Genomic DNA, 16,005 nt, shown 5'->3' with positions numbered 1-16,005 from the left:
AGGGCCTACATCCAGGATGACTCTATCCAGCAAAGCCATCATTTAAAATGGAAGGGCAGATGAAGTGCTTCTCAGATAAGATAAAATTAAAAGGTTCATTATCACCAAATCCTTACTACATGAAATGTTAAAGGGACTTATCTAAGAAATTGAAGATCAAAAACTATGAGCAGGAAAATGACAACAAACTCACAACTACACTGAACCTAAAAAAACCCCAACACAAATAAATACTAAACAACTAGAACAGGAACAGAATCGGAGAAAAATGGACATCACATGGAGGATTTTCAGTGGGGAGGGAGAAGGGAAGGATGGGGGCGGCAGGAGGTAGAGGAATAAAAAACATAATTGGTAGGCATAAAATAAATGGGGAGGTTAAGAATGATATAAGGAACAGAAGTTAAATAACTTATATGTACAACCCATGAACTAAGTGGGGGGGGGATGCTGGAGGATTGAGGGGTGCAGGGCAGAAGGGAGATAAAGGGGAGAAATTCGCGAAAACTATAATAGCATCATCTATAAGACATATTTTAAAAAAGACTTTGGGTGTTTTGGTAGTTCACTAAAAATGTGAACTACCAAAAACCCAGAAACCTAGAAAGTGGGGAGTTGAGACGGCCATTAAGATTCACTAGGGCTTTCTCTCTTAGCTAAAATTTTATGGAGATTTTGCTTTTAGATTTTTGTTTTCTTCTACTATTATTTGTTTAATAATAGTAGTAAACAAATATTTGCGGCTAGAAGAGAACGATGACAATATTAAACTTAAAACAAGTGTTTAAGTATTTTTCTGCAAGTCTCAAAACTTATGAATAATGATTAGTATTACTGTGCAAAAAGCTAAAGAAATCAATGAACACTTAACTCACTCCACTGGTGTTTCTCTGAAGACATGTAATACACATGTCTACAATAATTACCTTACATTTACGCCATGTTTTACCTCAATTGAGCTTCACAGACCTACCCAGAACATGCCCAGATTTTCCTCATCCCCACCGTTAACCTTTCATTTAAAGAAAAAGTGAAAATTTGCAAGTAAACAGCTGTAATTTCTATATTCAAAGTTCGATTAATTTACTGTACTTTAATTTAGAAGGCAAAACTAGGAGACACCTCTTCTTGTCTTAGTTGTATTCACTATTTCCATTTAAACTTTCTAAAGAAAAAAAAATGCAGGTGCTACAACCAAAATAAAGAACCCAGAGTCACTGGTCAGCATTCAAAGGCAGTGACATAATTTGATCTCTTCTAAAGGGAGATATGAATATTAAAACACTACCATTTGCCTACTTCAATTATTTTCCACCACAATCACAATTTAAAACGTTTCAGTAGCAACTACGGTCTAGAGCCTCATTTTTAATCTGACTAGTGTTTTGAGAATACTGGCATTTCCAGTTTACCCATTATTTCGCAATAAAAATAAACACAAGCGCGCTCCCACATATAAGTAAATCCCCGTATTTCCCTTCTTTTGGAAAACCGTCCTGCAAAACTTTTCTACGGGGGAGTCGCATGCAATAACTACCTAAACTTAGCTCTCCCAAGTCCCCGCACGCGCGCGGGGCATGACCACCGAGGCCGCGCCCGCCGGGCGGAGAAGCCGAGGTCCCACCTCCGCCGGCCGCTCGCCTCCAGATGTCCATTTATGTAAATGGGCAGAGTGAATGACACCTTGGAACAAACACCTCTGACAGGGAAGCAGGCCTGCCCCTCCCCCGCTCGCGCCAGCCTAGGTCTGCCCACGAGCCGACCCCTACACGCACACCCCGTGCCTCACCCACCACGGAGCAGCCACGGACCTGCTTCCGGGGATTCCAGTGGAGGCGGCGGCTGCTCCGACCCGGCCGGGGACAGGTGCTGCGGCGGCTTTTTGGTCCAGGGGTTCTCCTTCGGGGGCAGCGGAGGCTGCGGCTTTTCTTCAGAGCCGCCCGCCGCCTCCTCCTCTCGGGCGTCTTCGGCCGGCGGGTCCCGCGGCGGCGGGGGCAGCAGAAGCAGCGGGGGCAGCGGCTCCCCGCCGAAGGGGCCTCCAGACCCGCCCGCCCTGTGTGCCAGGTGCAGCGCCAGCGGCCTCACGGGCACAGCCGCCTGGGGCACGCTGTGTCCCAGCACCGGCGCTGGCGAAGGCTCGCCCCGCGCCCCCGAGCTGGTGGCGGTCGCGGCCCTCTCATCCCTCGCCGCCGGCTTGCCCTCCCTTTCGGGCGTGAGCACCCGCTCCGCTTCGCGGCTCGCCCCGAGCGACGGCGACTCCTTCTCCGCAGCCGCCGCGGGCTGCTCCTCCGGAGAGGGAGCGGCGGGCACCGGGGCGCGAGCAGACATCGTCCCCTTACCCCAGCCGCCCCAGCCGCGGGGTGCTCGGGGCCAGGGAGCCCGCGGCCAGGGAGCCCGGGGCCAGGGAGCCCGCGGCCAGGGAGCCGGGCTACCCGTCTCTCCGCCGGGACACCCGCTGGCTCCCGCCCGGGGCACCGAGCCCGAGAGCCCCGCCGCCGTCGCCGCCGCCACCGCCGCCCGCGTCGGCCGAGGCCGTGCAGCGCTCGGAGTGCCGCCCCTCCCCGCGTCGAACGGAGCGCTAACCGCCCGTCGGCTCAGCCCGCCTCGGCGACGCACGTCCCGAGCCAGCCAACCCGCGCCGGGCGCCGGAGTCGTGAGCCGCGAGCCGTCAGCCGGCACAGGCAGCGACAGAGGCGCAGCGAGCGAGGTTGGAAGACCTCAGGCAGAATGCCGGAGGCGCGCGCCCCTGAGCCAGTAACTGCTCGCGGGGCGTGAGGAGGCGGTCCGAGGGGACGGAGGGGGCGGGGCCTCCGGGAGCAGCGTGACGTGGCTACTCGCCGGCGACGGCTTTAGGCCGGCCGCCTCCCGCGGAGGCTGACGGACGATCCGGCCCTACGGCCGGGCCCGCCCCAGCGGCACCCCGAGGGGAAGGGAGGGAGAACTGAGCAACTCCGGGCTCGCGGGCTACGGCAGCCCGAGCTGCGGGCACTTGGGCGGGGCGCACGCCGAGCTTCTGTGACTGGGGCGTACTCCCACGGCTGCGCGGGCGGGCGGAGGAGGGGCGGGGCGGGCTACGCACGTGGCGCCCAGGCGACGCTTCCCCCGGGCACTGAGGCGGCCTGAAGAGCAGGCTGGGGGACCGGGGTCGCCCGCCCGGGGCCGCTCCCGAGTGGGCTCCGGGCCCGCCGAACGGGTCGCACTGTCCCCTGCGTCTCTCCTCTCGCCGAGCCGGTCAAAAAAAAAAGTCCCGCCTAGTGTTTTGGGGCAGCGTGGTCAGCAGTAAGCTTGAGGCTCGTCCGAAATGAAAACGGTGTAATTAATTTCTAGGAAATCTTTGCCCAGGCACTTGGTTCAGTGCGCTTCCCTGCCTCGAGTCACGAAATGAAGTATTTTTCAAGTGCTCGAGTAAAACAAAAAGTATTTGTCTTTTAAAAAAAATTACTTTGTAGGGCAAATACTACTTTACAAACTAACGATGTTCCAAATATTTTTTTCCAGGGATGGATCTGTGTTAAAAAGGTACAAATACGTTTTAATTTTAAAGATCCGATTAGAGCTTTGTAATTGACATTCAGCAAGTGATGGCATTGGTTTCACGTGCGAGTATTTATGAATTAATGATGTTTATGTACCGGGTGCGTTGTTCCTGAAAATGTGCCCAGCTTTAGGGCTGTCAGACTAACTGGTACAGGACACCTCTCCGAGTCTCACTTCAATCCGCTAAAGTCGAGATTATTTAATCCCATAAAGCTAATTAACTATGCAAACATTACAACAGGATAAACCAGGGTGTCCACACTTTTGGCATCTCTGGGCCACACATTTAAATACACAAACACGAAAACTGATGAGCAAAAAAAAAAGGTCCATGCATAGTTTTCATGATACTGCCACCACAGATAAGCAAAAAAGTCCTCACATAATAACCCTAATTATGCAGCGTCCCCTTCGATTATCTTTTAATATCGTTGAGCAGGCCCCAAGTTGGTGATCGCTAATATAGAAAATGTACATATCTAAGTAATAAAACCTAGTATAAAACTTAGTAATAAAACTAAGTAATGTTTTAAGTAACTTGACAATTTTGTGTGAGGCTGCATGAGGCCTGCAGGCCTCAGTGGACACCCGTGAAAACAATAAAGCCTCCCCCCCATATGACAATTTACCTGACCTAAGCAACCCCCTGAATCCATTTCTAGGTAAGGAGAGGTTTTTACTTCTACCCCGCGGGGCGCCATCTTTACTAGCCCCTTCGCTGGTGAAGCTTTGTGCGTTTTTAACGACCAACCAGCTGCTCTTCATAGGGAGTCCTGCTAGGTCAATACCTGACCCTGTGACAAAAGTCTGTCAACAAATCCACACTGTACAGACTCAGACAACATTCTAGTTTCCCTACAGCTGCTTAACGATGGGGATGTGTTCTGAGAAGCAATTTCATCACTGAAGAACATCGTAAGTATACTTACACACATAGGCTGTATGTATGGTATAGCCTATTGCTGAGAGTACACGCTAATGGTAAAACTATTAGTGTGGTACAGTGTAGTAAATACGCAAACCAGTAACATAGTCATGGATCATCGATGTCTTGTGTTGTAAATAATTGTAGGTGTCATACTTTCATGGGGCTGGCAGTGCAGTAGCTTTGTTTGCACCAGTATCACCACAAATGCGTTAAGTCTTGTGTTCTGCAATGTCACAATGATGGCTGCGAGGTCCCTGGGCAATAGGAATTTTTCAGCTCCATTATAATCTTATGGTACCATCCTTTGTACATGTGGTCAGTCACGGACAGAAACATGGTTATGCAGCGCCTGACGGTATCTGTGGATTAAAAGCTAATTCAGTTGAGAAAAAGGTGATGGGGAATGATTTTGCAAAATTACACTTACATGGGCTACTTAGCCATGGTTGCTGGTGTTTCAAAACGAAATGCAACCAAGTAAATATGAAGATCTAATCAGCTTTATTAAGCACTTCGTGAATCAGGCAGCATCCCAAGTGGCAACTAGAAGGGCACGATGAAAGGCTTTTATAGGAAGAAGGGTGTGGCAAGGAATTGATTAGCAAAAGAAATAAGCCAGGACATCTTTTTTGGTGGCCTTTTATCATGCAGATTACTTCTTCCTTCTATGTTATTGACCAGGAAATTCCAGAGAGGTTCATTAAGATTATGTTTCTGGGAAGTTTGAAAACGCAAGCAGATCAGATATTTAATCTAGGTTTTGGTATCAGAGGATTTGTTCACGACTGACACCATCTTGGGCCTGTGGCTTTCTCTTTAATAGTGGTTTTGTTCATTGCTTTAAAAAATATTTTATTTATTTTGGAGGGGAAGGGAAGGAGAAAGAGTGGGACAGAAACATCAATTTGTGGTTGCCTCCCACGTGTCCCCCACTGGGGACCTGACCTGCAACCCAGGCAAGTGCCCCGACTGGGAATTGAACCAGTGACTCTTTGCTTCACAGGCCCACACCCAATCCACTGAGCTACACCAGTCAGGGCTCATTGCTTTTTTTTTTTATTGAAGCAAAAAATCATAAAGGCACTTTATCTAAGAAAAACAGGACTTTCTTGGAAATAGGGTATGCGTGAGGAGAGAGAACTGGAGGGTGAATGTGTTCTCAAGGGTCTCTAAAGAACCCAGCAGGGGGTGTTTGAGGTCTTCCCCATAGTGCAGTGCCTATAAAGTCAGTGAAGGGATCTGGCTACTTGTCTGTGTTTTAAACACATTAATATATCTGCTTCCACATACCTGCTTCTTGGAAGCAATTTCACCTGTCTTCTCTTTGCCCCTCCATATCTACTCTCCACCCTCTTCCTGCTTTTGTGCCAGAGAAGGCTGACGTGTCAGTTTGTACCAACGAACTCCCTGGTCCTTTGCTTCTCTGCGGGTTCAGGTGGTGGGAAGGATCTGCAGGTGATTGGAGGCCACAAGATAGGTCATATTCCTTATTCTCCCCAAGTCATTATCCATCCTGTGGATTATTTGTCCTTGGTATGGTCCTTATTATCCCGGAGGAACAAGTTATTCAGTTCAAAACACTGGCATCAAGGCAATGGGGATGGGAGAGCCAGGTATCGATATGCATGTGAGAGCGCCACATCCTTTAACCAGGTTTTCTCCTCTTTTTCCCAGTTGTTAAGAAAAAACTAGGCAGTGTCACTTGCCCCGCCCTCCACCCCATAACAAGCCAAAACTTAATTGCAGTTTTCAGCTTGCTCAGGAATGTCACCTTAAACCTGTCCGGTTTACCTACACCAATGATGTAATCTGCCCTCTAAAGACCTGGGCTACCCTTTCCTAAACAAAGGTGACCCTGCCAGAAACAATTCTCTTTTCTTTTGCTAATAACTTCCTTGTCCTGCCCAGTTTCTACCTATAAAAACCTTCCAGTTTGTACTTCTTGGAGCACCTCTGTTTACTAGATGGGATGCTGCCCAATTCATAAATCTTTCAATCCAATTAGATCATTTCATTTACTTGGTTGGATTTTTGTTCTTTAACAGATTTGGTGACAGCAATGGTAGGATTTAAAGGGAAGTTTTGATGCCATTTGGGTACAAGAAGCACAAGTGTGATGCCCAAGAACTTTTCTGAGCTCTTCCTTTCTTGCTGTTTCGTAGGGTTCCCGGTATTCTGAACTCTGCTGGCTTTTCATGGAGCTCTGGATCTAATTAGCTGTCCAATCTAGGGATTAGCAGGTCAGCTCAAACTGGCTGATTATTTCACCTAGATCACAAATCCCCATAGCTTTTGGTTCAGTCCACAATTCCCCAGGTGTTTGGAATTCCTTTCCCCAATTTCAGCCCACAGTAGCCATTCACTGGGGTTTGCTGGGTTAGTCCTCTCCCCAGTTCCAGTCTGCAGTCCCCATTCACTGGAGTCTGCTGGTTTACTTTGCAATGGAAACTGCTGGTACTGGGCACAGCCTTCTATGGGCCAGCCCATAGTAACATTTCTTTAGTTACTGCTGTTGTGTTAATGTGTACATTTCTTTTGTTTTGTGTAAAGCCTAGTACAGTGTTTTCCACATTGGGAATTGGTGGTGGTTACCAGCTAGAGTTGGACTGGGTCCAACTTTTATGCCGGACTGGTTTTGTGATCAGATATGACCAATGGGAGACCTTAGGTGAATACAATTTTCTTTTAAATAAAGGCTAGTTGCTAATGGGAATCTTGGAAATAAAAACTGCTGCAAACACTGAAAGGTGGTTAGAATTCTCTTCACTTTGGAAAGACACCTGTGATAGGCCCTCTTACATTTTAGTTTGGCTCTGGAAAGCCCAAATGCCTAGCTAAAGAAATAAGATTCTTTATATACAAAGAGTTGAGCACGCCACATTCCAGCTCCCTGGCTTGTTTTATGTTTAATAACTACTGTTTAGTCCTGGCTGGTGTGGCTCAGTGGACTGAGCACCAACCTGCGAACCAAAAGCTCCCTGGTTTGATTCCCAATCAGGGCACATGCCTGAGTTTTCAGGCCAGATACCCAGTTGGGGGCCCATAAGAGGCAACTGATCAATGTTTCTCTCCCTCTCTTTCTCCTTCCCTTCCTCTCTCTCTACAAATAAATAAAATCTTTAAAAAAATTTTAAAAATCTGGCCTCTGGCTTAAATGGGCAAATGTAACAACCTCTGTGAATGACTCCAGTAACAGTGCCACCTTTGTGGAAGTAGTTTGTGCCCAGATAGGATTTATCTGTGTCTGTGGTGATTGTTCTCCTTGGGCCTATGAGTACCTAAACAGTCGGCATATAACTAGATGATGCCTCTTAGGACATCTAACTGTGCCCTTGACTTTCCACAAAGGAACTAGGCCACTTCATTAGTCAGTTCTTCTGGACTTATATCCTTGAGTTAGAGAGACCTATCAGAAGCCATTCATGATTCAGAATTCACTTCCTTTGGCAGGGCCCTACCTCCCTAGTTAGGAATAAATGTAAATGAAATTATGATCAAGGAACCTCTCCTTTACTATTGAAGATATTGATCCTTAGACTCTGTGGCCAAAGTTATTCTTGATAATAGGATAGACCTTGCTTATCATTTAGCTGAGCAAGGCAGTGTCTGAGCTGTGGCCAGTGCATTCTGCTGCACTCGGATGGATACTTCTGGAGAGGTGAAACTCCAGGCTAACTGAGCAAGCCACTTGGCTTAAAAAGGTGACCTCTTCACTGGGGTCTTTGATTTGGTTTTGACTGGTTTGGGTCTTGAAGATTGTGGCTCTGAAGTACATTGTAAACATTGGGAATTATGCTGCTTATAGTTATCATAATAATCTCCCTGATGCATTGTATCCTTCCAAAAGTTTTAAATGAATGTTCACAGCCACTGACCACCAGGCAAATGAAACTTGAATATAGAGCACAGGTATAGGGTTGCCTTTTCAAAGAAGGGAGATGGTTCTCTAGGTCCTCACAAGTTATGAAACATCAATTATCTGTATACAAACTCAATATTCAAATAATTGTTCAAATGAGCTTTTAAACAAGATAAATCTTGTTTTTCCTGTTTAGAATGTGCTAATGTATCATCGGATGGTTGAACCCACTCCTTGTCTCCCTCCCCCTGGTGTTTCAGGAAAGTAATGTCTCGAAAGTACATCAAGACCTTTGTTTTTATTACCAGTGCAATTTAGGTTCAGGCTGGCAAAAACCCAATATGAAAATAGCTGAACTTTATGCTGGAGAGATTTCAAAGAATGCATTATATATAATCTGTTTCAAAGTCCTACAGTCCAAGTAAAAAATTGAACCAGAGTGTTTCTTTTTTTTTTTTTTTAAGATTTTATTTATTTATCTTTAGAGGGGAAGGGACAGAGAGAGGGAGAGAAACATCAATGTACGGTTGCCTTTCATGCATCCCCTGCTGGGAACTGGCCTGCAGGGAACCAGCCTGCAACCCAGGCATGTGCCCTGACTGGGAATCGAACCACAACTGTCTGGTTGGCAGGCCCGCGCTCAATCCACTGAGCTACACCAGCCAGGGCTAGAGTGTTTCTTAACTTCCTATAAAATATGACTTTAAAAGAGACCAGTTTTTCAACAAGATATACCAAAACATCATTACCTCCAAGTCAAAGAGCCTTGGGCCCTGTTTATCATAATAAACATGAGCTAAATGCTTAGATAAATACTAAATATTTTTTTTATAGATTTTGTTTATTTTTAGACAGAGGGGAAGGAAGGGAGAAAGAGAGGGAGAGAAACTTCAATGTGTGGTTGCCTCTTCTGTACCCCCAACTGAGGATCTGGCCTGCAACCCAGGCATGTGTCCTGACTGGGAATGAAACTGGCGACCCTTTGGTTTGCAGGCTGGCACACAATCCACTGAGCCACACCAACCAGGGCATAATAAATACTTTAAATTCTCTAACCTTCAAGGCAGGTCCATGCTAATGTGTGTTTGAAAGGCTTTGCATGTACCTTCCCTTCAATAAATAGACTGACATATTCAATCTTAGATAAAGTGAGAGTAAAAGCACCTTCAGGAAATTTTGCTTTGTTCGATTATCTGTATTGTACAAATGGGGGCGGGGCAGAAAACACTGAGCTTGCTGTGTTCACAGTTTCAAAACAAATCTAGATTACCCTTCTGCCAGACTGCTTTTCCTAGGTAAAGTTCTCTTTACTTGTAGGTAGGTTTTAATGGGCCAGTTTAACAGAAGTAGGAACTCTCTCAAATGTTTGTCTTGACTAAGAACTATCCACCAATGATAGGTAGGATTTTCCTGCCACACTATCTTTTATCATGTGGATGAGAAAAAAGGGTGTGTTTGTGGAAAGTAACCTCACAAGGTGATCTGATCATAAATTCCTAACTGGGCAGGTCATGGTGGGTAGTCACGTCCCCAGGCCTCTGACTTCTTTAGTAACAGGTTTTAAACCAGCCCTGTCTGTTGTTCTTGTGTGTCCGGATTAACACACCTTTGAAACACCAGCAGTACCCCCGGAAGGAGTATTAACCCTCAAGGGAGCACATAATCTTGTTAACTGTCCTATAATCCAATTCCTGCCTTGCTTTTTTATCCCATGCAATTTTCCTTACTTCTCTCAATTTCCAATGCATAAAAGAAGCTGCAAACTGTCATTCCAGGAGCATCTGAGACCCTACTCCCACGTGTGTTGCTAGTTTCACTCAAATAAACACATATGTATTCCCTACAACTCTGGATATTTCTTGCATTGACAAATTCTATACCCTATTGCTTGAAATTTTCTGTTCTTTGAATACTGGAAGAGAAAAAGTTATGCTTATTTGAACTTAGGTTTTTTTTTTTTAGGGCATTTAAAAATGATTCAATATTATGATTGTTAAGTTATTGTTGTTGATACTACCAATCTACTGATCACACTCAGTAGACTGCCAGCAAAGTGCTAGGATACAGCTTTTTTCTTTGTGGAATTACCCAGGTACATCCTGTATGTAGGAAAATTGTTTCCACCTCAGTGAGTCAGGGATTCAATTTGTAACCGTTGTTCTCTTTTTTTAATGAACACGGCCTGGTGAATCTGCATAGCTCTTCCGGTCCTGAGAAAAGTCTTTTGGTCCTTTTGGTACATTTTCTAATTAAACTGTTTCCAAATTCTCCACATACAGTCTTTTGTTTCCTAGGATCCTGCCTCTATGACTCTTCCTGGAATTAGGTTATCTACTCCTGCAAAATGGACAGACGTACCTCTTTTCCCTTTGTCTCATCTGCCGTAACTTCTCCTTTTATATCCAAGCCAGTTTCTATAGCAGCCTCTACCCAAGACCCCCATTCCCAGTCCAACTGTATCCTAGACTTAAGTTCTTATTTCTAGATCTCAATTGTGTGCAGTACATTTAGTAATATAGATAATCATATCCAATAGTGAGTTATGCAACATTCAGGTAATGATGGTCTGTCCGAATGTTGGTTCCCTGAGATCCCTCCCAACTTGGGAAACTCTCCCTGAGGGAAACTTGGGCTCTTGTTGTAGAATATGATTCTGGTGGAGCCGCCCTGCCTTACTTACGCCTGCCTTTGTTTAGGTCAGAAGGAGGAACACATACTTCAAGCCAAGTTTGGATAAATTAATCAAATGTGACGGTTTTCCTGTATTTAAAGTAATACCTCTTGAACATAATTTTTAAAATAACCTTTATTTTGAAGTATAAAATATTTCTAAGTGATTTAAAAAATTTCAGTTACAGTGTTAACAATTCAATATTCCTTAAAAGAGAAAGCACCACATTAAAAATTACATTCATAAGAAAAAATCTAAAATGTGTATTTTAAATTATTTAATAGTAATTACAACATTAGGTAATCATGAATTACCTAATGTAACTTTTTCTAACCACGAATCTAAATCAGGGAGCTCAACCTCAGATGTCTTTCAGGCTGAGCAGGAAACACAAAGCAGCGACACGGTGTAACAGGAGGGAGTCCAGGAGTCCAGCAGACAGTGGCAAACTGGAGCACAGCCCAATCTGAACACATTTCAAATTTGAAATATTACGCACACTGGTTAAAACAACTGTGTGCTAAGCTGGCCTGTATGGACTGCCATTTTGCAACTCTGGCCTAAAGGTATTTCTAGCAGTTTATGTACCCAATTGTCAAAATGTCAAGACAGTACTGCTTTGTATGTGCATGTGTGTACCTATCTGTACACACGCATGTGTACATATGTGTTTATGTGTATGCACGCCCATACATGTGTGTACATATATGGAGCTGAAGTCATTCTTTTGGGGAAAGAGATAAAAACTTTAAGCAAAGTTATTTTGGACTTTGAATTAATCAGCTTAGGGATGTGTATGGAGATATATATAATATATATACATTTATTAGAACATTTATAAGAAGTTTATTTGAGCCAAATTGATGATATGTTGGGAAGGAAGATCCCAGGTGCTCTCCCTCAGTGATATATTCTTAAAACATCTGGTTAGGAAATAAAATTTTAAAAATACCTCTTTCACATTTCTTTGGGAAAAATTAGTTATGCCCAAGAGTTAATTAAAATGAAATAAAATTTCATTATTTTACCAATACAAAGTCACAGAACATAATACATTATTGCTTAGTAAGAAATATTTACATGAGAATAAAGTGTTGGTTTTACTAAAGCCACTAGTCAGCACTGGATCATCACATTACCTCACAATATACAAAAGAAAAAACTGTAATTTAGTTGACAATAACCTTTACTGTAAAGGCCATGTTATTGAAGAACTTTAGATTTTTATACTTTCAGTTAAAAGTAAAGGTTCGACTCTGAACACGTAAAACTGCTGTAGCTGAAATGGCTGTAAACATTTTGGTTTGTTATGCTAAAGCAGTTTCACAATGTTTACAATTCTGTATGCCACTGATGACTTTACATTAATAATTTTTAAATAGTTTTAAAAATTGAAATGATGGAGGCATTAGAGTGACAAATAACTTCTCCTTTAGAAAGCTTACAAAGGCACATTATAATTCAAATATCCTTACTAGAGTAGCAATACATATTTAACTTAAATGTAATCTATAGATAACACAGGTTTCAAATAAATAAGACTCAAATACATTTATTCTATGCCTTGACACAATACCCCAAAATATTTTCTACTTTTTAAGACTATTTTAGCTCTCTGCTTAAGAAGCTTATCATTAAAAGAAAGCACCAAAATCTAGCCATGTAATCTTCCAATTTTAAAGAAGTTGGATATTTTCTGTAAAATAAAGTTTATTTAGGACAGATTGACAATTTCATTTTGACCATTAATTTTTGAAATTAAAAAGTCAACGTTGTTATGTACTTGGCCTAAAGTGAAGTCAGATGTTTTGCAAACCTAGAGTAGATACACATGTACGAAATGTTAAGATGTAGTATCTATTCATTAATGCAACAGGTATTTCCACTTTTCATGAAATGAAAGTTGTTGAGTAGGGGCAATACATTTGGCATTTTTTTCCTAACTTAGTATTTGGCAGTTTTAAAGTCTTATGCATCATGTCTGCATCCCCACCTGCATTTTAATTATTGGAAGTACTTACATACAAAGCATTCAGTATTTTTTTTAAATTCAAAGTTAACAGTGATTTCACATATCCTAAGTATTTCCACAGCAGAAAATTAAAGGTGAAAATAAGATTATAAATTCACTATGGATACATAAAGGAAACATATTTCTCAAAGCAAATCAGCAGTAAAAATAAGTAAGGGTATACAATAAAAACTAATGTATTACAAACTTTTACCTAGCAGTTATGTATGTAAAAACCAATACAGTTTCTATGAATAAATTTATTTTAAATTAATAAATTATTCATAATTAAAAGTTTTCATAAGTAGCAACAATAGACTATATACTGAGTACATGGGATTCCTACAAACAATAACAAAATACTTCATCATTTTACCCAAATATTGGTTTAAAGTCATTCAAATGCATTTAAAGATTATAGTCGACTGACCTGTAAAACACTGAATGCCAGACTAAAGTGACAGCAATCAGATACACAGCACTGCCCGCTCGTTCTTCATATCGTCAAAGAATGAAAAACTCCTTTTGTAAGAAACGTGATGGCCACACTGGTTACAGACAGCGATGCAGTTAGTTAGCATATTTATGGAGAAAGCGTTCAAATGCATCATAGATGGCCCGTCTAAAAATAAAAATGAACTACAAGTAATTAGCAAAAAAGGGAAACATAAGTTATTTCCAAAATTATCTCTGGCTTGCAACCTGACCTCTTTTCCAAATAGCTGTGGAAGAGGCAGGTACCTGAGGGTGGGTGTTTGGATCCATGTACCTTCACCACCACTGGAGAACCTCAAATGCATTTCCCCTGATGATGTGTGCCTTCAGGTTAACATAATACATGTGTCTATACACATGAATAATACATAAAGTAATAAAAGAAAAAGGGACTGGTTTCTTTTTATTTTGTCACCTGTTGAATATTAACTGGCTACATAACTTTTCAGTCCCTTTATTTCAGTCCCTAGTATTATATCTATTTCATCATAGATTATTATATACTTTTTATTTATTAAAAAAGTGTTCCTACCAACTGAACTTAAAATTAAAAGCCTTAGTTTCCTGTATTAATTGTACCAGGTATTTTAATATTTAATTGGAAAGGAATAGTCAAATTGACATAGGCTAGGTTTAAAAAATACTATTTTTAAAACTTACTTTTTCATGTTGTAAGAGTCTACATTTCCATTATAGACTGTTCTGAAAATCCAAAACTACAGAAAGGGAAAAAGTCATAATCTCATCACCCTAAGGTATCTACTGTAGTGTTATCACATACTGCTCACAGGCTTGCTTTTTGTTTTAAATGCATACATCTGAACTTTCACCTTCTTTAAATAATAACAGATCATATTAACTCTGTATCCTACTTGTTTGACAAAGCATTTCCCCATATCCAATACTAAGATTATTTTAAAAACTGGAAGCCTGCTAATAGATTGACTTCCAATATGTCTTCCAATACGTTGGGAAGACAGTTTTCCATCACACTTGTATGTTTGTTTCAGAAAATGTCTTTTGTAAAATGTAACACACAATGAGAAGGGAAACAAAGTAAAGCTGAACAACTGGATGTTGGTGTAAACACAGTTTTGCTTTAGGGCAAGTATCAGAGCACTGACTGACTGCAGGTGGGACAGAGTGAGGGCCCTGAGATGTCTGTACACTGGACAGTTTTGCCCCCGAGTTAGTCCTGGATACTTGCTCTGCTAGAATGAATTTCTTTTACTTCCTGATTTCTAAGGTGGCACCCTGGCCTCGTGTACATGGTATAAGAGAGGGTTAAGAAAGGTATACATATGCCTTTTTAATCATTCACTTGTATTATCAATTAGTTCTGAATAACACAAAATATAAGAGCTTATACAGGAGTGTGTTGTGTTACACCTGGTGAGAGAAAACAATGAATTTTTAAAAATTTATTCCAGTGTCATCTACACTTTGTTAGATTTTGAAGTGAGTGACAGGGTTTAGAGAGGCCAAATAGCTCATGACTCCCACCTGAGCGAGTTATTTCCTCTTTTTTGCCCCTAAATTTCTGTGTAAAGGAGTTAATAACATATTAAGCAATTGCTCTAGTACTTGGATACAGTAATAGCTAACATTTATCTCTTTCTCAAATGAATCCTTTAAATGAGCACTTTTGAGTTTTTACAGTTATGGTTCTATCTATTCTTCCTAATTCCTCTGAGCCAGACTCCCACTTAAATGTATAAAAGAGAAAAAGAAACTTGATACTGATTTACTAAAGCAAGCATGTGGGTTCTCTGATCCACAAATATAACAGAACTTTAGACTATACTTGAGCAACCCTAGCAACTCTTAGTGTTCACAATATTTGTTTTCGTTCTGCTGTGCCAGAGTCACACTGGGTAGGTAGACAGTATGCTCACTCACCAACTAACAGGGACTCGATTCTGAATAGATAGTCTTCAAAGATCATACAAGAAAATGAAAGATTATATGCTTCAGAACATTAAAGACTTAAAGAATTAGCCTATACCTCAAAAAAGGTGACATCAATAAGTTGAACTAATTGAGGAACAACATACAAAGAATTATATCTTAGACTACAAAGAATTAAAATTGCAAACATATAATGCATACTCAACTTTTCTACTGTATAGCTCCAGCTGGAAATTTTGGAATGCTTATTATACATAGGGGACTGACCTAAGAACTTTATGTGAAATAATTTAGTAATGATAAATACATTCCAGTGATAGCTTTTAACATCCAATTTGAATAAAAGTAGAAATAACACAGGGTACCAAAAAACAAGTTATAGCATAAAAGTTTTTATAAGTTCTATCAAATACTGGAGTCACAAAAGTTATTAACTTTTGAGAAATATTAAAAGCAATATTTCTCTTCTCATTTTACAGTTCAATATTTACTTGCTACTGAAAACCATTGCTAGGTTATTCCACAGATGATCTGGCCATTCCAACAGAAAAACACCAGTGTAGCATGAAAAACTCCAGATGAACCAAAGCAAGCTT

At 41.8% G+C, this 16,005-nt stretch overlaps 2 protein-coding genes across 27 annotated transcripts in view; both read right to left on the bottom strand.

Moving 5' to 3' along the window:
• Positions 1–2,756, bottom strand: part of LARP1B (La ribonucleoprotein 1B) — a 73,752-nt gene extending 70,996 nt beyond the window's left edge. For 4 of the 14 annotated variants that reach the window (XM_053658186.1, XM_053658190.1, XM_053658188.1 and 1 more), the window contains exon 1: positions 1,794–2,756. In XM_053658186.1, coding sequence (XP_053514161.1) covers positions 1,794–2,328 — 535 coding nt within the window. In that variant the 5' untranslated portion in view covers positions 2,329–2,756. The remainder of the gene's footprint in view (positions 1–1,793) is intronic. The other 10 variants (XR_008390241.1, XM_053658199.1, XM_053658187.1 and 7 more) reach the window with 5 other exon arrangements.
• An 8,511-nt stretch (positions 2,757–11,267) lies between these two features.
• Positions 11,268–16,005, bottom strand: part of ABHD18 (abhydrolase domain containing 18) — a 36,803-nt gene continuing 32,065 nt past the window's right edge. For all 13 annotated transcript variants that reach the window (XM_053658246.1, XM_053658253.1, XM_053658256.1 and 10 more), the window contains one exon: positions 11,268–13,628. In XM_053658246.1, coding sequence (XP_053514221.1) covers positions 13,577–13,628 — 52 coding nt within the window. In that variant the 3' untranslated portion in view covers positions 11,268–13,576. The remainder of the gene's footprint in view (positions 13,629–16,005) is intronic.

This window comes from Artibeus jamaicensis, unplaced genomic scaffold, assembly GCF_021234435.1.
Source record: "Artibeus jamaicensis isolate MK-2021 breed Jamaican fruit bat unplaced genomic scaffold, CSHL_Jam_final scaffold_537, whole genome shotgun sequence".
Classification (NCBI taxonomy): Eukaryota; Metazoa; Chordata; class Mammalia; order Chiroptera; family Phyllostomidae; genus Artibeus; species Artibeus jamaicensis.
Note: the sequence above shows the minus strand (reverse complement) of the source record. Positions and strands in the feature narration are given on the sequence as shown.